Consider the following 24,069-nt stretch of genomic DNA (forward strand, 5'->3'; position numbering starts at 1 on the left):
TCAAAGCATTGAAAAGATCTATTAATTGTATGCATTTTGCAACAAAATAATTCATTTTTTTTTTCAAATTCTTAAACTTATATTTAGAATATTTTTTAATGAAACAGTGTTATAAGACATTATTTTGAAAATAAAATATGTACAGATTACGTATATAAAAGTGGGCATTTTACTTTATTGAACAACAATTCCAATTCACATATTTAGATATTAACTGTGTGGTCAAATTAACATTTATCATAGCTTTTAAAATTACTTTCACCTATTATTAGGTTGCTTGGCATATTTATATTTTTTTCTCAAAATGCACTTCTACTTTGATCTGAATTCTAATTATTTACCTAAAAAAACTGGCATAATATTTTTATATTGTGCAATAATTTACATTTAAAATTTTTTAAGCGTCTTTGCAAATTTAATGTCTTTGCAAAATGTTATGTGTTTTACTCTTATATAGCTGCAAATGTAAGATGCTGTCGTAACCTTTAGGAAATTTAAACCAAGAGAAATAGTGTGACAGCTTGCAGTGTGATCCTTCTCTGTTATCTCACAAAGGGTGTCATCTTTCATTCACATCTATTTTTTTCCCATATATATATATATTTTTCTTTCATTTCGTAATTTTGACAAAAAAGTTATACACATTTAAAACATTTTAATAGATTTTTTTTCATTTTTCATTGGAATATACAAAAATCATTGGCATGAAAATAACAGTTCAGAGAAGAATGAGGTAAATCGTGCATGGTTTATTTGAAATTCTGTAGCATACACAGACACAAAATTTCTTTTCAGTACACACATAGAAAATTAAACGCTCCATAAAAAAAAAAAAAAAAAGAAACAGATGGGAAATCCCTCATATGCCAAGCAATGTGTGTCTCATCGAAAAAGTGCAAAGTTAAATATTTCCAAAATAATAAAGTATTCATTGTGAACTTGATTACATATAAGTTAAAATTTTTAAACTTTAAAAAATAAAACTCTTGCCCATTTTATCAGTTATCTGTTTTAAATTAAAATTACCCACACGAAAATGGTGATTTTTGTGCTGAAATGCCATAGTTGATATGCATTTTCACATACACTATTGTATCCATTTCAAGGGAAAACCTAGGGGTATATGTGAACAAACTCATTTGATTGTCAAAGCATCTTTGTAGTGAATTGCAGGGTCATGACTACTTGAACTAATTTGCTTCCAACAGAGTTTACGGATCTGAACATGTGCTTTCTAGCAGATTATGAGGTAGACAGAACAGAACAGTTATTGCAGATGCAATGGGGGTTTATAAGAAAGGAAGGTGAAGACAACCATGCAGGTGTAAAGCAACATTTTTGTAAATGTTTGTAAGGTTCATTAAATTAAATTATATTAACAATGTGTGTGCTGTACAGCAAAATAAATTAGTAATAACTTAAAACTTTTAACCACTGGTGCAATATCATCACTGATTAATATTTACAATAATAAATATAAAAGGGTAGTTCAAACTGAGAGAAACAAATTGATATTTCAAGTTTTGTCTGTCATTCCATTTGATTTTGTTTATAGGGTGTTTTTGATTTTTTCTTTTTCTGTTTTCAATAAAGTCAAGGGAATTTTTTTTTGGTTCATAGAAGCCAAACCAAAGACACTATCCCAAGCTTTCCACTCACCAGTATGACTTTACAGGTGGCTATTACTGTATGTTCCAGTCCATTATCAACTCATTTTTTTTGCCAATGTCTGAAGGCAAATTTGCAGATTTAAGTGTACATCTAAATCCCCTTTGATTGAAACCATTGAATGTGTCAGTTCAAAACAGTGCTCCACTTTTCAGTATGTTGCAGAAAACTTCATTCTTTTTTGTTTCTGCCTCTGATTACAAAACCAGACCCGCACTACATTCTTTTTTAAGTCTAGTTTTTCAGCAATAGCTGCTATCTTCTCTGAAGAAGGTCTTGGCTGAACAGCAAAATAAGCTTCTAATGATCGTTTTTCTGGTGCAGCGATGGAAGTACGCTTGCGTTTCTTGTCGCCCCCAGTAAAGATTTCAGGTTTGGTCATTTTCTCCCTTTGCGCTCTCTCTGCCTCCTCTAGCCAAGCTTCCAAAATGGGCTTCAAGGCCACCATATTGTTGTGAGATAACGTTAGGGACTCAAACCTGCAAATGGTGCTTTGGCTAAGACAACCAACACCTGGTATCTTCAAATTGGCCAATGCAGAGCCAACATCGGCCTGTGTTACACCAAGTTTTATTCTCCTCTGTTTGAACCTCTCTGCAAATGATTCAAGTTCTCTTGGGTCTGTTTCGCTTTCCGAGCACGAAATTGATGTGTGAGTTGCCAAGGTATGGTTATGGGAGATGTTCATTTGCTGTGTGTGGTGGGCCATGTGGTTTATGGACATATGAGCATGTGGATGGGAGGGTGTTGATCCAACATCTTGTCCTGGGACACCTCCTAAGGTAAGGGCAGGGTTGAGGTGGTCTAGAAGGTCCCCGTCTAAGCCCTGTGAAGATTGATGGTGAGGATGATGATGATGGTGGTGCGAATGGTGGGTAGTTAAAACAGAAGGGTGATGCAAATGCACTGTAGAAGAGGTTGGAGTGCAGGAGACACTGTTCATGGTATGGTAGGTGGCATCTGGCTTAAACGGATGTGTTTTCTGAGACACAATATCCACAGCAGCCAATGCTTCCGCTCCTCTAAGTAAAGTTTCATCAAAGCCTGCAAAGATATTGCTTTGGAGCTGAAAAGAAAAGAAAATAAGTATAAATATCTTAGCACATCTTTGCAGTGTTTACAGTACCTCAATGGACATATATACCATGCTTATAGCCGCAGCTATGTACATCACTTATTAATCATCTATTAAATCTAATCTGCGAGGTTTGCAACATCATTTAAAGCCATTCTTTAATACAGTGCAATGAATCTCAAAGAAATAAATAGAACATTGGTAATAAGATAATAGCAGAATGAATATAACAGTTATTAAAATGATAATACTACTGATGCTACTACCACTACTACAAATAATAATAATAATAATAATAATAAAAAAAAAATGCTTCTTAAAATCACATCTATTTCAAATAAACTCAGCCACTGTCACAATAAATCACACAAATGCTGTTATAAATGGGCGATATGTAGGATTTAGTCACTGAGGTGTCAGAATCTCTAGAACCTAAGTTTTGAGTCGCACAGAAAGCTGCAAGACATACAAGTTTATAAACGTGATCCTGACACAGAAAGAATCATTTGTTTGACACTTACCTGTGGTGGTGGCAGGCAAGCTCTGCGGATGGCTTCCGAGCTACTGTGCAGGGAAGCATATTTGGGCTCATGCAGCATAGGATGCATGCTGAAAGGCTGCTTGCTGTTCATGGACATCATTTTGAAGGCTTTTGTGGACAGCCTTGTTGCTAGTGCATGAGCAGGTTGGAATTTGGTTAAGCTTTGCCCTTTTTGGTGTGTTGTTATTGTCTGACTCTTATCACTGTATCAGTGGCAATGACCCCTCCTCCTAATTCTTGGATTGGAGGAGCTTTAGAGCAAAAAGACGCCTCCCTTATGAAAGATGAGCTGCAGGCAGTGAGATCACTCCAAGCATCATCCACCACTCCTTTAGCCTCCCCCTGAGTCCTGATGAACAGCAGGCAGTCAGGTGGCTAAGGATGTATCCTGATACCATTGTGTGCATGAACTGTTACATTGCACAGCATGCAGCTCAGAGTAAGAGGATCTTCCAGTCTCCGCTTGTGAGACAATGAAAGAGAAGGGATCCAGGAGAGGAAATTACTAGCTACAAGAATTACAGCTGGCAAAGCGTGACTACAAGTCTCTATTCAGTAATACAATGTAGCCATCCCTGTGCTCGTGTGGATGTATAACAAGTCAAACTTTATATACTCTGTCTGCATTTAAGGACAATGGGTTTTTTTTTGTATTAGTATTACTGTTTTTAATTTAACTCTATAATCTGAAGTTTTACTATTCACAAGGGTAATTTACTGCACTACTATGGCAGTATACGTTATACAAGCACATTCCTTATCATATATCTTATCTGTGCTCAATACTTTAAATACTATATAGGTAGGTATAGATAGATAGATCGATATATACAGTATGTGTGTGTATATATATATATATATATATATATATATATATATATATATATATACTGTACATCTCTCTCTCTCTCTCTATATATATATCATGTTGTATTGGGAGGTACAGATTGTATATTAGGTAGCGCACCCCAATCCACTCCCCCCCCCCCCCCTCTCTTGATACTATACTATTCCTCACTAACAGGAGGAATTTTGGTGGTGCTGCACACACAATCGAGTGCAATTCAGAGTCAAACCCCTTTTTGTATATATATATATATATATATATATATATATATATATATATATATGAACTGTGGGTTTTCTTGAGGCCTGCGCTAGGTGTGTGTTTGGAGAAATAATGCTGGATGTACACTGTGATTGCAAATGAAAAACACACATTTATTGCTGGTGCACTATACAAAGTATTACACATGAACCTATTAAGGCATGTTAATGACGATGTCAAGTGAAACTATAAACAGTAAGCAGGTGATGCAGTGCACAAAATAATGAGACTAATAATTCAAGTTCTCAGTGGTGGCTGGCAGTGGGGTATGCTGCACAAGAGTGGTGGGATGGTAATGTCTGGAGTGGGGGGAAGAATGTCTGGGCGACACAGGTTTGGTGGTGAGGGGGGCTGGTGTCCCGCCCGCAGTACACCTCTAACCTGTGTGCGCTGGAATGTCCTGTCTCTTCCTTAGGTCCCACGCCGCGATCACCTCCTGCCGCGGCTCTTGGTTGGCACCTTAGCCGCACAACCTGCCGGACTCCACAGATTGTGTATGGGGCGAAACTTCTGGGTACCGTTATCACGAGATCCCGGCACCGGCGTCTCAGTCCCTACACTCTCCATGCGCTCTACTCCCAGCTGGGAGGAGATTGTGGTAGAAGTTAGTCGGGGTGTTGGTGTGCTCAAACGCATTGCGAACCTCAAAGGATCTTCTTCAGGGAGTTATATATATATATATATATATATATATAGATATATAGATACATATAGATATATATATAATATAGGAGAAATGGGCACTCACCAAGGTCTAGTTTTCAGTGACAAATTTATTGGAGGCAAAAATATACATCCGACGTAACGTAACGTATCGGTCTAGTATAGACCATCAGACAACCTGGTATCCATCCTCCAAAGAGGTTGCCTGTCTGACTGTACTAATTCCTGATGATAGTCTATACTATACAGAAATGTTACATTACGTCGGATGTATCTTTTTGCCTACAATAAATTTGTCGCTGAAAACTAGACCTTGGTGAGTGCTCATTTCTCCTATATTATACCTTGATGTTTATTCGTCTGGTGGAGCACCCCCTACTTAATTATGGAAAATTGAGTGCAGACCCTGTGGATACATATATAGATACATAGATAGATGGAGAATAAGGGCAGCGGATTGAGTCTATATGTGGCATATTTGAGAACATGAGAAATCACACATGTTGGAAAATCCCTGAATAAATGTAAATTTGTTTTTATGCATCATTTGGTTCATTGTTTTTTAACAGCCACCTATAAAAATTAGGTATTGGTGATTTGAATATAACGCACCTCTATTCGGTTTTTCTCCATTTTTCTCCCTGGGCCTTTTGTTAATAGCGAGGTTCTATAGTGGTGGTGCTCTCTTAGAAGCGCAATATTGGGGACACAACACCTTTATATATATATATATATATATATATATATATATATATATATATATATATATATATATAGATATAGATAGATAGATAGATAGATAGATAGATATAGACAGATAGATAGATAGTTAGATATAGATAGATAGTTAGTTAGATATAGACAGATAGATAGATAGATAAGCAAAAGCAACGTTGCTGTCAGTCTAGCTGGAGTCTAACTCTGTTGGTATAGCAACGTTTAGGGTAATATTTTTGAGCAATAGAGCCTGAAGAGAAGTAGTGTCCCTTGCATCTGGCCCTCTGTGTGGTGCCCATAATTGCTCTCCCTGTTAGGGTGATGGGGAGAGCACTCTCTGCTCTGGGCATCTCTGTGTGTTTGGTGCCCTAGCTGCCATGGCCGTTGAGAAGGGGGGGTGGGTAAATATTACCCGAGCCAGGGACTGATGGAGGATCCTGGCAGCATCCAGGCATGTGCTGTACTGCAGGGTGCTGGATGGCCTCCCGACAGTCAGGATTCCGACGGCCAGTATTCTGACCTGAAATCTGACAGTTAGAAGCCAGACAGTCAGGATCCCTCTGACAGGGCCTATTCTCCCACGACCCCATAGAGGGTGAATAGAAACTGTGGCGAGTGCAGTGAGCTACCAAGCCCACAAGGGTCTTTGATGCGCTCATCACCCTGTCAGAGTACCGGAAGTCGTGATTCCGGCATCAGTCTAATGTCTGTATGAATCCTGACTATCCAGAGGTCATACCACACCCGTACTGCAGAGGTTGGTGCTGAGTCCTGGCAGAGAGGCTCCCTGGCTCCCTCCTGTTCCAAAACATTTTTAAACAAAAATTTTCATTAAGGAGGTGTGGTCCCGATGACTGCGATTAGGCCACACCCCAGAAATGTTAACAGGGCCGGGCCAGCCTCTCAGCAGCACAGCTTGCTGTGTAAATGGATATGCAGCCTAGCTGTGATTCCAGTCACGCTATTTGCATAACGCATGCTGATTGGTTGATTATGATAAACTCATTGTGCTCGGCCCTCTTATGGAATAGGGTGATGGTGAATATATGTAAACTTTCCGGGAGATCTGCATCTAATAGTGGAACTCGCACAAAAATTGGCAGATTATGGCATTCGGACATACAGACACACATCAGAGACTTTTCATGGTATACAGTCATTAGGTTGACACCAATTAGGTAGACATGCATTAGGTCGACCACTAAATGTCAACATGGTTTGAAAAGGTCAACACAAGCATTAGGGCTACATGGGGAAGGATGACAGTCAAAAGGTCGACATGGGGTTTTTCACTTTTTTTTGAGCCGACATGTGCCGACAGGCAGTATTTCATGCCCTACCACACACTAGGGCGTGGAGGGAGAATAGAATCGTGTGCTCGGCACTGTGTCCGAAGCAGGGGAAGTGAAACACTTAGACGATGTCCATGTCAACTATGTCGACATTCGGGACAAAGAAGTGAAAAGCCCATGTCAACCTTTTGACTTTCCCTTTGTTGACCTAATGTTTGTGTCGACGTTATAAACCCTGGTGACCTTAGGCATGGCGACCTAGTTCCTGTGTCAACCTAAGCCATGTTGACCTTATGCATGCCGACCAAATACTGGTCGACCTAATGATCCATACCCCTTTGCTTTATACTACGTAAGGATATATATATATATATATATATATTCTTTGTGCGGTCCGGCACTCCAATCCTGTGCCAACTGCCTGGGTGCCTGTCCCCAACGGGAATAGATAGATGCTGGAAAGAGGGACTGGCACTCCACGGTCTTTTAAAGTTGCTTTTTTATGTGCAAATAAACATGAATCCCAACGTTTCGGGGCGCAACCCCTTTGTCAAGGTGTGGTGACAACAAGTGTAAAATAGAACAGTGCTTACCTTTTAAAGGTTAGTGTACCATGATTGTGCCCTCCGTGCACGAGTGTCGCGCTGCCCGGCTGCTGGGGGAGAGACCGGAAGTGATGCGGCCGGAAGTAGTCACCGTCCGGCCGGAAGAACCTGTGGAACGCAAGCCACAGTGTAACCTGGGCAACCAGGAAGTGCAAGCTGGGTTTGCGCGTCTCTTGCAACGGGGGTAACAATGTGATGGCTATAAACAGAAATAAACAGTGCAGTGATAAGTCCGTAGAGCACAATTTACACGGACTTATCACTGCACTGTTTATTTCTGTTTATAGCCATCACATTGTTACCCCCGTTGCAAGAGACGCGCAAACCCAGCTTGCACTTCCTGGTTGCCCAGGTTACACTGTGGCTTGCGTTCCACAGGTTCTTCCGGCCGGACGGTGACTACTTCCGGCCGCATCACTTCCGGTCTCTCCCCCAGCAGCCGGGCAGCGCGACACTCGTGCACGGAGGGCACAATCATGGTACACTAACCTTTAAAAGGTAAGCACTGTTCTATTTTACACTTGTTGTCACCACACCTTGACAAAGGGGCTGTGCCCCGAAACGTTGGGATTCATGTTTATTTGCACATAAAAAAGCAACTTTAAAAGACCGTGGAGTGCCAGTCCCTCTTTCCAGCATCTATATATATATATATATATATATATATATATATATATAGATAGATAGATAGGGAAAGAACGGGCACTCAGGGTCTTGATAGTGGTGAAACAAAAGACTGTTTATTCAGTCGGATGGTCCGTCTACGTTTCGGGGTCTCCCCCTTCGTCAGGACAGGTAATGGGTCATATACCCATTACCTGTCCTGACGAAGGGGGAGACCCCGAAACGTAGACGGACCATCCGACTGAATAAATAGTCTTTTGTTTCACCACTATCAAGACCCTGAGTGCCCGTTCTTTCCCTATCTATCTACAAGGGGCTGGAAGGTCCCTATCGCTGGCACCTGGGCAATTACAACCCTCTCTGGCTATCCTAAGACCTGCTGTGCCGGATCCTTTCTCTGTGTATATATATATATATATATATTTATTTATACATACACAGTATATATGTATGTATGTATATATATATATATAGAGAGAGAGAGAGAGAGAGAGAGAGAGAGAGAGAGAGAGAGAGAAGAGAGAGAGAGAGAGAGAGAGAGAGAGAGAGAGAGAAATGATGGAGTATTGCAGTATTGCATTTTATTCTATGGGATATTGGAACCAGAGAAAAATATGGATGGTTACAGACTTTGCATATAATAGGGGAAAGTTAAAAAACTAAATACGCCTAAAATAGGCGTATTCGTATAAATATATACGCCTATTTTAGGTGTATTCGTATTTTCAGTATTTACTATGCCAAAAATACGTCAATTCTTATTCATGGCACATTCATATTTACGAATTTGAATGTACTGTATACGCCATCAACAGAATACGACTAGGAATCACCATTCATTGGAATGGTGATTCCTAATCTACTAATTAGCAGGATACGGCCCATAATTGCCAGTAAAATACGTCTGGAAAATACACTTCATTTTCCAGGCGTATTTGGCAGAAGCCTGCAGGGATCAGTCAGATCCGTGCAGGCTTCAATGTAAAAAAAAAAGGAAAAAGAAATATTAAAAAAAGCGGTGTGGAGTAAGAGCCGGTTCTGGTTTAAAAAAAAATTAGAGAACAAATTAAATAGGGGTCCCCTGTATTTTTTAAAACCAGCACCAGACTCAAGAGCTGGTCCTGGTTCCAAAATACAGGGACAAAACGAGTAGGGGTCCCCAGTAATTTGTGAACCAGCACTTTTTATACATGTCCCCCCCCCCCATCCAAAGCATTAACCCCCTGACCGGGCAGTCTGGGTAGGGATCCTGGGGAAGTGGGGACCCCCCATGAAGGGGTCCCCCCTCCAGAATTTTCCTGCCCAGACTGAAGCGTGGGGCTTGGAGAACCACAAATCCCAGCATACGGGGCATTAAAGGGACCGCTGGTACTTGTAGTTCCACAGTAGTACAAATAGTGAAATAAATGCACATGACACCATTAACCCCTTGAGTGGTGGGTTTTGCTGGGGCAGGACAAATCTACCAGGTTTGTCCTGCCCCAGCAAAACCCACCACAGGATGTAGGAAGGCCCCCTGCCTCACCTCCGCTCCAGTCTGTCAGCAGCAGTCAGTCAGCAGTGACATAGGCGGCAGGCTCGGGGATGTTTGCGGCTGCTCGGGAGGACTCGGGCGCCTGAATTCCTGAGCGCTCCCGAGACCCCCAAGCAGCGCCGAACATACCAGAGCATGCCGCCAACGTCAGTGCTGTAAAATGAGCAACAGGGTCAGGGTAGCTCCGGCGTACGATTGCAGGAGCAGAGGTGATGTGACGGGGGGGGGGGGGGGACGACGACTCTAGAGGTGGACACCACTGGCATGCACCTATTCTATATTAGTGGTATGCCCAGAAATTTTCCAGGCATACCTACCTTGACACATAGGTAGCTCTCCTCCATCCACTGGTCCTGAAGAAATCCATATGGGGTACCTGTGGAAGCAAACCATTCTCACCATGGATATCTAGCGTAGATCGCGTCCTCTTCTGTCCAAGTAGGCATCCAGGGTACTTGGCAAAATAACAAACCGAGGGGCAAATTTATTAACATTTCATCAGGAGCATATGCGCTATCCCCGTGCGCTAAGGCAGGGGATAGCGCTTCCCCAGATCTATCACAACCGCGAAGCAGGTGTTTAGCGCGCTGCGCTATGGGGGAGGAGGGTTAACGTGTATGCATTATGTACAAGTGTGCTCTTGGCTCATACCTTATTTATGAAGCTTTCTGGTGGCCACGCGCTGCTCCTATAACGTCCAGTACATAGTGCCAGATTTTTCTGGCGCTGTGTAATCTAAAGTCTTTTTTTTTTTTTATTAATTTCAATAAACTTTATTTGTTCTTTCCCTGGCTGACATAGTTTTCTCTCCCCGGCGCCTGCTGGTCTCCGCCGTCCGATGGAAGTATCTGCGCATGCGCGGGGTACACATCGCAAGACAAGGTAATCGGCGCATGCGCAGTACTTGGCAGCAGGGGGGAGCGCACATCCGTTATGGGAGGAAGCATATCCCCGTCAGCAGGGGATAACGCACTCCCATAAAGGACCATTGTAACATAATACATATGGGTGAATTACAGGGCTGCTTCACCACGATAAAGTGGTGAAGCGAAAGTGGAACAATAAGGAACGTTAGGGACAGGTTAGTAAATCTACCCCCGAGTACCCGATGCCAGAACGGACTGAGGAGAAGCCACAGAATGTGTGTTTACATCCTGTTTCTCCTCCCCCTGAAAAGCGGTATTGGCCGCCTAGTGGCACCTTGCGGCCAATCAGGAGTCGCTAGGCACCCCATGGTGTGGCCAACCTTCACAGGGCACCACACACAGACTAGATAGGCCAAGAGGTTCTTATCTGTCATTTAAATCTGTTTCTATGCAATGAGTCAAATGGGAGTGCAGAGCATTGGGAGATTCAGCTGTCCATCCAGGCTTACTTGCCGATGTTCTGACTGGCAGTCAGCTGAGCATGGAAGGGGCGTAATGTGGCATACTGGTGGATGTGCCTTTGGGGAGTAATAATGGGTAGGGAGTGGGACAGAGTTCACAACATCTCATCATCGTGAAGCCACCCCTGCTACACAATGCCAAGGTTACAGGCAATATGAGACAAGGGGCGGGGCCACAATAATGTGAATCACTTTAAATTGCAACGTCAGCCCCTGCAGGCTGGTGGCTCTGGCTGGGAGACCAGAATGGGTTCCCACTCTTCCAAGGGCTGGGAGCACCAGTCATTTTTCAGGAGCCTTCAGGCCCTTCTGGAAGCCTAGCCATAAGGTCACCGGAATTTGCCAGAAGTACCAGATGGGCAGTTTGGCCCTGTGAATGATTCCTTGCAATAGTATATTTTCTTGATAAAAAAACTATAATAATATGTTCCCATAATGTTCAGTGGTTCCAGTGTGTACTGTGTGATATACAATATGTCCATGTATGTATAAGCAGCTATTTTAGTGTCTGTGTAAATAGTGAATTATGATATCATCACTTCTAACCAGTGAGTTCTGATGTAATCATTGTAGTTTTCTATAGAAAAGTTGTATTAAAAGGGAGTTTATTACCCGTATCTAGTATCATAGTAAGAATATCATAGGGATTTACAAAAAAAAAGTTGTTAAGACTTTGCTGGAAACCTGCAATTAATATCATGTCATTGCCATCCTTTGTGATCCCCTGTCTAGTGTTCTCTCTCTCTCTCTGCTGTCCAGGCCGTAATCGGATACTTGTGGCTGAGATCATTCAGTCCCTTACAACAGCATGAAGTGACTGCTGCAAGTCCCAGTAACTCAGTGATGCCTACAGCTTTCATCATGGAGAATCGTATATATGTTTATTTTTGAAAAATATGGCATATATATATATATATATATATATATATATATATATAAAACGAGAAGCGTTGTTTCAGAGCGCTGATTACAAACTTAGACCAGCTGAAAAAGACCAAAGTCCAAAGGTCTTAATTTAGCACCAAAGTCCAAATTACTGAACTGCAGCTCCTCCTCTCGTGAGAACACGAATGCCTAGGGTTCCAAAGGCACGAGAAGATCTAAAACAGAGAGAATAGAAGAGGGCGCTTCATGGTGCATTAAAAGAGATATTTTTTATTGGATCCACAAGGACAATGATCCACAGTAAAAGGCAATTGCTCGTACCGAATATACAACAGCCCACACTGTTTGTATATTCGGTACGAGCAATTGCCTTTTACTGTGGATCATTGTCCTTGTGGATCCAATAAAAATATCTCTTTTAATGCACCATGAAGCGCCCTCTTCTATTCTCTCTGTTTTATATATATATATATATATTCAAATCCTATCATCAATGCCATTTTCATGCATTGGTTATAAGGTACAATACAATAAGCCCTGTGGCTTCATGCATTTCCAGATAGGGTTGCTCAGGACAAACCAGGAACCACATATGACTGGGTGTCGGACGCGTTCCCGACAGACGGGATCCCGACACTCATTTACCCGACATAGGGATCCCGACTGTCAAAACGCTGACAGCTGGGTGCCTGACGGCCATGAACAAGCCCAGTTTACGTCAACCAGTAGATCTTACTGGGCAGCGCTGCACAGAGTACTAGTACATGTATACTTTATGCTCATAGATGCCAGTTTCACCATCTCCCTGAAGTGCTTTATCAAAAGTAGGTACTTAGAGAACCGGGGGTATATAATAATTTGCATCTCCAGTCATACTAGCATGTACAATCTTTAGCAGTTCCAGTTTATGTGGCTCAAACATTTTCTGCAGGCAGTGTCCGGTCAGTATGTCTACATGCTCTAAATTTCTCATGCCTTCCCCTGTGTATCTCCAGTCTCACGCCTACCCCTGTGTATCTCCAGTCTCACGCCTACCCCTGTGTATCTCCAGTCTCACGCCTTCCCCTGTGTATCTCCAGTCTCACGCCTTCCCCTGTGTATCTCCAGTCTCACGCCTTCCCCTGTGTATCTCCAGTCTCATCCCTTCCCCTGTGTATCTCCAGTCTCATGCCTTCCCCTGTGTATCTCCAGTCTCATCCCTTCCCCTGTGTATCTCCAGTCTCATGCCTTCCCCTGTGTATCTCCAGTCACACGGCTACCCCTGTGTATCTCCAGTCTCACGCCTTCCCCTGTGTATCTCCAGTCTCATGCCTTCCCCTGTGTATCTTCAGTCTCATGCCTTCCCCTGTGTATCTTCAGTCTCACGCCTTCCCCTGTGTATCTCCAGTTTCACGCCTTCCCCTGTGTATCTCCAATCTCATGCCTTCCCCTGTGTAACTCCAGTCTCATGCTACCAAATATATTTATCCAGCATTATGGCTCTCATATGTCTTTCTGGCCCTTTACCGCCTAGTTCACTCAGCCCCCTCTTAGTTCTGTCTGTTTGCTGGCTAGTCCATACATTTCCTGTTCCCAGCTCCTCTTGCATCCCCCACCCCCCGGATATGCCCTCCTGTTGCTAGGATTGGTATGGACTGCACTCTCCACCATGTGCCTTTATGAACTGTAATGATTACATAACACTTTAAAACAACTTCCAGGCTCTCTGAAGCAGGAGAACCGGCACTAACAGTCCAGCTACATACAGTAGGCGTCTCTGACTACAGTCTAAGCCAGTGGTTCCCAACCCCGGTCTTCAAGGACCCCTAACAGTTCACTTTTTCAAAGTTACCCCATCGGAGCACTGTGTATCACCAACTGTCACATTTCAAAAATCCACAAGTGACCTGTAACATGTGAACGGTTGGGAGTACTTGAGGTTGTGAGTATTATTTCTCCTTACTGCACTCTTTGTCATTAGTGTACTATATTACATTGCCTTAGAATACGATATGGATGACTGGTGGCAGGACAGCGGTGTGATTATTGCTTTTCTATAACTCTCCTTGATATCAACATAAACATGTGCGGAGGAATTGAGCTGTGTAACCTAGAAGAATGAAGATCATGGAATAGAGCACCTCTTGATTTACTCACACTGGGGGTTACTGGTTCTGTAATCCTTTCTGGTATTTGTCAATAAATAACATACTTTTCTTTTTTTAAAATATTTTTTTTTTTACTTCAAAGACACTTATGAGGCCACTGTGGGGCTAAAAACCCCTCACCTTGGACCTTTGATTCTCCGGTCCACACAATAGCTCAATAAGATGACAGGGAACAATGATTCAGTTATTGCCTATTTGATGTTGGGTAAAACAAGTAGCATGGGTATTAAATCATTTACTAAACACAGCATTTCTAACATTACTTGGTGTATCACTAGTCTAGAACCTATCTGCAGCAAGGGACTTCTCTGCCTTGTGCGCAATCCTTCTTAGCAACATAAAAATGTAATGCCTGTGGGTACATACTATTTGATGTTACAGTATGACACCATTAAAACAAATAGTTATGTTAGACATGGATCTGACTGAAAGACACACACACACACACACACACACACACACACACACACACACACACACACACACTGATATTATTATTATTATTATTATTATTATTATTATTATTATTATTATTATTATTGCAAAGGCACCGTAGTGCTCTCCAACAGCAGCCGCAGTGTAAGAAACAGGACATACACAACACAAGGGAATACGAAGTAGACAAGAAATCTACAACAAATGGCAGTGAGGTCTCTGTACTGACAGTGCTCTTTCTAATTACAAGTAGGCAATCAGGCATGTGCTAGGAAGCACATGTGCCGGTGGTTCTGTCCTAGGAAAAAGTCTGGTAATAAATGGATGGGAAGGTTGTACGAAAGTTCTGAATTTAGGGCCTCATTCCCACCCGCTTGCTAGGCAGCATATAATCATTGCCTAGAGAGTGTGTATGCGCCGCTCGCCGAACGCCCGCACCGCCTGCATCCCCAGGGTAACTTGCTAGTGGATAGCGATATGTGATATTTTTGCAATTCATTCGCTGATTAGCTTGGGGAGTTTTCTCTTTCTGTCTGGGTGGCGGCTATTTACTCACAGTCATCTGCAACTTAGCAGATCAGCGATCAGGCCCGAATCAGGCCCATTAAATCAAAGACTCTGGCAATGTAGTGGCCAGCATCATCTGGCGCTGGCCGGAGAGGATGGACCTTCCCCGTCCCTCCTTTGGTAAAATCTACTTCTTATTTATTTTGCAACTTCTAGAAGATAATAGAGAGAAATTGATTGGTTGCCCATAGCAACATCCCATCTTCAATCGAACTTCCATCTTAGTAAATAAACCCCTGTAATTGTTTGGGGTAAATTTACTAAGATGGGAATTGCATTGAAGATGGGATGTTGCCCATAGCAACCAATCAGATTCTACTTCTAAATTATTTAGCAACTTCTAGAAGATGATAGGTAGAATCTGATTGGTTGCTATGAGCAACAATCCATCTTCAATAGAACTCACATCTTTGTAAATTTACCCCCATTGGGCCTGATTCAGACCTGTTTATGATATTCTCAGCCTAGCGAACATGTAAGTGCCTCCCCCCCTCCCCAACCACTGACTCCCCTCACTAGAATGCAAGGGGATGTGTACTCAAACACATCCCCTCGCATGCAGTCTAAGCTGACATTTATTTCCGTTGCTGATCACCGAATATGGGGCGGGCGTTGATATCATGTGACGTCAGTTGCCCGCTCTTAGCAGGCAACACGACACCTGCGTTCCCAGCCCCTTGTCTGCCCCCGCCCACACCCTCTGAGGGGAATGGACCTTTGCTTCCAGGGTTTGCCCATGCGCATTAACACACATGCTCATGCACAAACCCCAAACATCAGGTAAGGGTAGGGTGACCAACTCATCCCTTTAATCCGGGACACATTAATAACACAGGTTCTGTGGCTGGCTTTCACCTGGTTTTAAACTGCCACACCTCAAGACTCCATTTCACCTGGTTTTAAACTGCCACAGACCCTGTGTAATTAATATGTGTCCCGGATTAAAGGGATGAGTTGGTCACCCTAGGTAAGGGGCTAAATTTGGCCCGCTACCAGAGGATCTGAATCGGCCCCAAAGTTTTTAGTCTTTTTAAGGCAAATGCGATCAGACGCAATACTGAGGTGAATCACTGATGCGCTCTCTGCTGGTGTGTCGGATTTAGTAGTCATACTAGTAATTGAGCGAAATTTTATTAAATGTGTTTTTCTTTTGCATAGATCAAATCTATCTCTCCGGAGACATCCTGCTTGGTCTTTTATTAGAGAATATACAAATGTTGATGTCTTTTATAGATTATTTGAACCACTAGATAATGTAGAAGTGAATAAAACTGCTTAAATGCAGCTAAATATTGACATGCTAAATGACTACTTAACTCTTTCCAGAGGTTATACATTGGCCATAATAATATCTAACTGTTATCTATTTATTTCTTCAATTGATTGCTTACATGATAATCTACAATATACTGCAGGATGATTCATCCTGGATGATGTTGACGGCTGCGTTGACGAGCAGGATGCTGGAATTCCCTGGTGGTTTATGTGTATTTGAAGCAATCCCTGCGCACCGTTACGTCTTCCAGTGCATTTCAGCCCTCAATCAACTCACATTCTTCTTTCTTAACATTTTCAATCATATCACATTTTTCAGAGCATTCTGCTCATTCGTTATAGTATTGTAATCTAATCTATATAATTTTTATTAATTATACTTAAGAATTTAGAATTTGGTTTGCACTGTATTTATAATTGTACTAGTAAGCCCGCTTGAACCGAAAGCTTCAAAAGCTAGTCTGCTACCTTCTGTGTTTGTGCATGTGTGAGAAAGAGATGTAGTTTCACTCTCTGACAGAAGATGGCAGTGTTTTGGAGACTCACGGGCACTAGACATATATATATAGAGAGAGAGAGAGAGAGAGAGAGAGAGAGGGGGGGGGGGGGGAGAGGAAGCAGCACTCACACTGCTTTCCAACAAATCGACACCACAAGTGGGTAAACTAGTAACGTTTCAGATTTTAATGTAATTGTCTGCATTTAGCGAGGAGTTCCAGGTTTTTTCCCACTGCTCTCTCTCTCTCTCTCTCTCTCTCTCTCAATATATATATATATATATATATATATATATATATATATATAGAAAGAGAGAGAGAGAGAGAGAGATTATACTGTACACATTCACAGCTCCTGCTTTAATGTGTTTTGCTGAAGATTTTATAAGTAAAACATTTTTAGGAGAGAGCCAATAGAGCAGGGGTCGGAAATGTCTGGCCCCCAGGCCGTATAAGGCCATTAAATTCAAATTGTATATATGCATGCTACTTTATATGTGTCTGCTGTTTGTATGTGTGCATGTTAGTATGTATGTATGCTGTCTGTATATATGTTAAGTGTGTGTATTATAAATTGTATGTATACATGCTGTATGTATGTATGCTGTCTGTATGTATGTATACTGTGTGTGTGTGTATGTATGTATATATATGCATACTGTATGTATGTTGTCTGTATATATGTTATGTGTGTATGTATGTATGAATGTATGCTGTCTGTTTATATACTATGTGTGTGAATGCTAAATGTGAGTATGTAAATATGCATACCGTATATATGAAAATGGTAATGGCAGAAAAAAACCTCCTCACCCCTATAGTAGAGGAATGGTGTATGGATCTTTTAGAGATTCTTCCTGTATAATGCCAAATGCATTTTGTTATAATATGTAGCATTTATCATACAGTAAATGATGCATTGCTAACAGTTCCATATAAAATTGGTTGTTTGATTTATTTGCGCTTTTTGCTAATTATCCAGGCCACATTTATAATATAGTACACAAGTATGCAACCTTTTCCACCCTATGCATTTGCTAGTTGCACCTATTAGAGAACCATCACTAGCTGTACGGTCTTCTAATGGAGCTCAGCGTAGTGCGTCCCCCATCCCTTGTGAACTTGCATCAATTGATTTTTCTCATACCTTGTTTCTTTTTAATGATGAAACGAAAACATATTTAACATCTGTAATGTACAGGGAAAGTGCAGCCTCGAAGCCACTAGCCTCCCTAGACCCAGGCATGCTGAGTGTAATGCTAGATCCAGGCTTCACCTCTGCATGACTGTCAGATGCTGCCTCTAATTTAAAGGGAACATGGCATGTACAGTATTGACATTGTGGTGCAGATCACATCCATATTTTTGAAAATGGATACACTGCACACAGCATCACTTCTTTAGTTCTCTGTAGTTTGATAGGTGTATATTGAAATTCATGCTTGCCTACCCTCCCGTAATGGCCGGGAGCCTACTGGAAATCGGGTCCTTCTCCCAGCCCCCCGGGAAGGTGGCCAAGTCTCCAAGTGATGTCAGACTTGCTCCCGCCCCCCTGACGTGTTGCCTCTCCGGGCTTCTCCCGGAGAGGTGAAATTAAAAGTAGGCAAGTATGTTGAAATGTTGTTCTGGATGTACTTATAGCTGTACTCTTATTTGAGTGGTCTGTGAATTAAAGTGCACCCAAAGAGCCTGATTCACAGTGAGAAACATTTTAAAAAAGTGCACAAAGAAATTTGTTGTTCGGACAAAGGCCCTTATTCTGGTTCACTTGCAATGGCAAATTCCTTCTCAAATGGACAAAACCATGTGCACTGCAGGGGGGGCAGATGTAACGTGCAGAGAGAATTAGATTTGGGTGCGTTATTTTGTTTCTGTGCAGGGAAAATACTGACTGCTTTATTTTTACACTGCAATATCGATCTCACTTTGAAGTAAAACCAAGTGGAGCACGCAGGGGGGGTTTCCTATTACCCAGAAACAACCCCCCCCCCCAGGAGTATAAGGGCCCTAGGCTGAAAGCTGAGGGTCCCTTATTTCCATGGATACAAGAATTTAAAAAATCGGCCCCTGTGAACTGGAGATATTTGACTTCAAAGCAGTGGTCCCCATCCAAGCCTGTTAATTGCTCTTCCCAGTCAGATATTTCAGGTACTGTCTGACTTTGAGTTTTTCTGAGGGTATATTCCAAAAGCTGGGACTCTCCCCCTTTGATACACACTAGTAGCTTGTCTCTACTCTTCCCAGAACCAGAGATATCAGCCTTCCAGCAGCTGGTTACTGCTCCAGCTCCACACACCTGGTATGTAGTTTTATTGCTCTGCCTCCTGGAACTCTGATCCCCTAGTCCCAATACCATTTGGTAGGTGGGATACTCTAGTTTTTAATTCCATTAAAATTTAAGAAATCTATTTCCGGGAACTGGAGATATCTGCAGTCAAGCAAGCTGTCCTCCCACCAGAAAATTATAAATAATAAGCCAACTACACTATTCCTACTCTAGTAGTAGTAGTACGTTTATTTATAAGGCGCCACAAGGTGTCCGCAGCGCCGTACATAGCAAACAAAAAACAAAGTAACGTACAGGGTGTGTATTAAACCATCTACCACCCTGGAAGTTATGTATCAGGGCCCCATCATTCAGCCCAATGCCCCCTTCTCCCACCCCATATCCCACTATCTGTGCAGTAAAGGGGTAATTAGTGGAAATTACTGATCCAGGCCCTACATGCTGAGCGGTTGATATAATACCCCCTACCACCCGCAGGACATCAAAGCTTCCCCCACCCCTACCGCTGGAGGATCGGTAGGGGCCCCAATACATTGCTATGCCTAGGGGTCTATACTGCTGTTGACGCCCCTGTATATATATATATATATATATATATATATATATATATATATATATGTATACAGTGGTCGGAGTGGAAATTTAAAAGTGGGGGTATGGAAAAGGTAAGGTTGGTTATATGCGGGTGTGGCTACTTAAAAGGGGCATGTCCATTAAGACAATGACATATTACGCTGCAAACCATGATGACAATTACATATTACGCTGCACACCGTGATGACAATTACATATTACGTTGCACACCGTGATGACAATTACATGTTACGCTGCACACCGTGATGACAATTACATATTACGCTGCACATCGTGATGACAATTACATATTACGCTGCACACCGTGATGACAATTACATATTATGCTGCACACTGTGATGACAATTACATATTACGCTGCACATCATGATGACAATTACATATTACGCTGCACACCGTGATGACAATTCCGCATTATGCCGCACACCATGATGCCCATTAGACTCCACACTGTGATGGCAATTACACAATACTCCCCACACACCGTAATGCCCATTACACATTATGCCCCACGCGCCGCTGCTGCACAACCAATGCCGATTATGAATATGCCCCCACAGTGCCAGATGTGCCACACATATATGTCTCCATAGTGCTAGGTATGCCCCCCAGTGCCAGATATGCCCCCACAGTGCCACACATATATACCCCCACAGTGCCACATATGCCCCCACAGTACCACATATATGCCCAGTGACAGACATGCCCTCACAGTGACAGACATATATGCCCCCCAGTGCCAGACATATATTCCCCCAAAGTGCCAGAATATATTATCTCAGCAGCAGCACAACTCACCGTTGTTGCTGCTGCTGGGAAGAGCAGAGTCTAGGTCTCCAGGTCCCCTGGCGCTTCCATCGCCGCTGCTGCTTCCCAGGGGAGGGGAGCCCATCACGCGTCTCTCCTTCCCCTTCACTATGTCCCAGACTCTGTGACTGGGCCGACAGCCAATCATACCTCACAGGCTGGCTCCTGATTGGCTGCCGGCCCGTGAGCTCTGATTGGCTGACTCCTCTCCCCGCCGAACGAAATCTGCTGTGGCGGGGCGGCGGACGGGGAGAAGAGGAGGAAGAGGGGAGCTGCTGGGCGCCCTTGCTGTTAAACCGCCCTGCTCACGCCGTCCACTGTGGCATCTCCCCCCCCCCCCCACTGCCGGCGTTTCACTCCAGTCTCCACCTTCCTTCTAGGGTGCAGCAGTGCCAGCATCTCCTTGCCGGCGTCTGGATCTTGGCACCACCCTCGCTACGCCGGCACCTCCCCGCGAGTAGCATCCTGTTCAGTATGTGCAGCAGGCTGGTCACTTCCGCTGTCTCCTGCTGCACACTTTTTTATTAAATAAATCACACTTCCGGCTCAGTGGTCGAAGAAGTGCCGCTGTATACCGGCCCACTTCGACCACTGTATATATATATATATATATATATATATATATATATATATATATATATATATATATATATGTATGTATGTGTATATATATATATATATATATATACATTTTATTATTATTTATATACATTTGGTCTATCTATAATACTATAACTGACCACCCGGCATATACTTGGTCACCTAAGTGTCCATCTCCATGGTTTGCTCCGCCCCTCTAGAAACCCCCTTCTGAAAATCCTGCATTTGCCCCTGAAACCACACCCAAATCTAATTCTCTCTGCACATATTACATCTGCCCACCCTGCAGTGCACATGGTTTTGTCCATTTGAGAAGGTATTTGCCTTGCGAGTGAACCAGAATAAGGGCTGCGGGGCTATTGTTAGCCTCTGCCACAGGTGAGGGGGCGATGCGGGGCAGCGGGGGTCTGTGCGGGGCGGCGGGGGGTCGTTGCGGGGCGGCGGTGGGATGCGGTAGAAGCCCATAGGCTTCTATGGGGCATCGCCAGATTTTTCTGGCGATGCCCCCCGCCGCGGTAACCCGGCGGGGGATGCTTAGTGCATCCCAAAATGCGTAAAAACCCTGATAACGGGGTTTTTACCACATTTTTAGCTTAGAGAATCTCCCCCTATGGGAGGTAGGTAAATAGTAAAATATCAGAGAAATCCAATATTGCTCTGGTGCTCTGAGAAGCCACCATTCACTATATACCAACCACTGTGGTTACTTTGATGATTACTACTAGCAGGTCTAAATAGTCAACATACTGTACACTGGGTTCACATTGGCAAAGGGTCAACATATACTAGGTCGAAATTGACAAAAGGTCAACACATAAGAAGGGATTTTTTTGGGCATTTTCATGTGCTATCATCCATGTGGACTCCAATTGGGAACGGTAAAGTGAGCCGCGCAAAGCACTTGGCCTCAAGCATGGCGAGCGAAGCAAGTTGTCGACATTGACACAATAAAGCCTGAAAAAATCATGTTGACATTTTCATGTGCCGGAGTTTCCCATGTCGACCTTTTACTTGTGTTGAATTTTTTTGTCTCGATTACATGTCAACCTTGTGTCACTGTCGACCTAGTGAATGTTGACCTTTTAATGTCGACCTGTTGGCATTGGTGTTGACCTATTGTCCACACCCACTTAAGCTTCAAAGGCAGGTTTTTTTTGTTTGTTTGTTTGCAAACAGTACAGAGACTACAGTAGTTCTTGTCTTTTCTTTTTCTGGAAAAACAAAAATAAAGTTCGAAAAAAAAAAAAAAAAATTGCAGGTTCTTCAAACTTGGAAAATGCATTTCAGTTTAATATACAGTAAAAAATTATGGATTTTTATTATTTTACAAGATATATAACAAATTCATAATGAATATAATTATAAGTTGCCATAAAAGAGAAATAATTTCTATGTATTCTGACCTCCTTTCTCCTCTTTCCCCATTCACAACAATAATAAAAATGTCAATTTAAAAAAAGATTTTTGGTTATGGATATTTTGTGTTTTTAAATCATTACATTTTGGTTTTGTCACAGGGAGGGAAGTTATTCACAAATTCAGACATTAGGGTAACAAGCCGAGCCAGAGCACACAAGACAATAAATAATTAAATCAGGTTTGTAAAACACTTATTAAAAATGCTGCTCCACTTAATAATGTAAGGAAACTTTTAATTAAGAGATACGGGTATTGATTTCTAAAATCGTAGTGATATCAATAAAACACAAGCACACAAAGGATAAATCAGAGTGTTACATCACATGTGAAAACAACTATTTTACACGCCCTGACTCCAGTGTGGATTACAGAGAGTGTTTGCCAGCTAATGAAACATGTAACAAGTCTTCAAAGGAAAGAACAGAAATAATTTTGATGATAAAAATAAATTAAAATAATTTAACAATTTGCAGTCCAAATTTTATTTTATTTTTTTCTTTGCAATTCAAACAGTCTGGTTTAAATGTTGAAATTAATTTACATTTTTCTTTCATTCAAAAATGGTCTACATTGAATGTTGAACGATGTTAATGTTCTTATTTTAAACTGGTTCACCACTGGATCTGCTACTGGCGCTCGGGCTGTTGAGCCTGACTAGATTTTGGACCTGAAAGGGTTGTACTTGTTGCCCATTCACAATACAAAGTCTAATTTATAGGGTGAATCAATACATGAGAGTAAATCCTACAAAGTTACACAAAAGTATAGGCATTATTACACCACTTCATTACTCCTTTTCACAAGTCACTGGTTCCTACATCACTGTTATGTTACTTTATTGTCCAATAATATTATAGCATCTACTTTGTGTAAGACAAGTGTTTTTTTATTTGTATTTTAATCTTTTATTTTAGATAAAGCAGATTTTTATGCTCAGTTTGCAATTTACATTTTAAATACAGTTAAACCTGTAGTTCGGGGTGGCCAACTAGTCAGCGATAAAGTGCCAGAATTTTTTTTAGGGATGCTCAAAAGTCAAGTGTGCCAAAAAATGGGTGTGGCACTGATATTGTGGGTTTGAAAATCAGGACAAGCTCCATTATGCACTTCACCATGGTTTAAACGATGATGGTCATGTCTTCAGTTTATTAGGAAACTTCAATTATTTTGTCACAGAAATGTGGGACTACTGGGGAGAAGTGGGGATTAGCACCACTCCCCACTCCTTCCCAGAAGTCCCATATTGATCTGTCGTCCTTTTGACCCTGTCGAACTTTTGACCCTGTCGCCCTATTGCATGTTGACCTTCTGGGAGGGCTTTGTGGCGGCATTGGAGTGGAGT

At 42.2% G+C, this 24,069-nt stretch overlaps 1 protein-coding gene across 1 annotated transcript; it reads right to left on the reverse strand.

The window, feature by feature from the left end:
- Window positions 1-753: 753 nt before the first annotated feature.
- LOC146036681 (brain-specific homeobox/POU domain protein 3) lies at window positions 754-3,572 on the reverse strand. Its single transcript, XM_083160593.1, has 2 exons — window positions 3,265-3,572; window positions 754-2,734 (listed from the first exon to the last, which is right to left on the reverse strand). The coding sequence occupies exons 1-2, from the start codon at window positions 3,382-3,384 to the stop codon at window positions 1,820-1,822; spliced, it is 1,035 nt and encodes a 344-aa protein (XP_083016719.1). The 5' UTR covers window positions 3,385-3,572; the 3' UTR covers window positions 754-1,819.
- Window positions 3,573-24,069: the final 20,497 nt, after the last annotated feature.

This window comes from Crinia signifera, chromosome 9, assembly GCF_055691185.1.
Source record: "Crinia signifera chromosome 9, ASM5569118v1, whole genome shotgun sequence".
NCBI classification, from domain to species: Eukaryota; Metazoa; Chordata; class Amphibia; order Anura; family Myobatrachidae; genus Crinia; species Crinia signifera.

Excerpts from the sequence above, each read along its gene's own strand:
- LOC146036681 (XM_083160593.1), bottom strand. The coding sequence starts at position 3,384 with ATGATGTCCATGAACAGCAAGCAGCCTTTCAGCATGCATCCTATGCTG. Across the intron at positions 2,735-3,264 it reads CTTGCCTGCCACCACCACAG|CTCCAAAGCAATATCTTTGC; the intron begins GTAAGTGTCAAA and ends TTTTCTTTTCAG.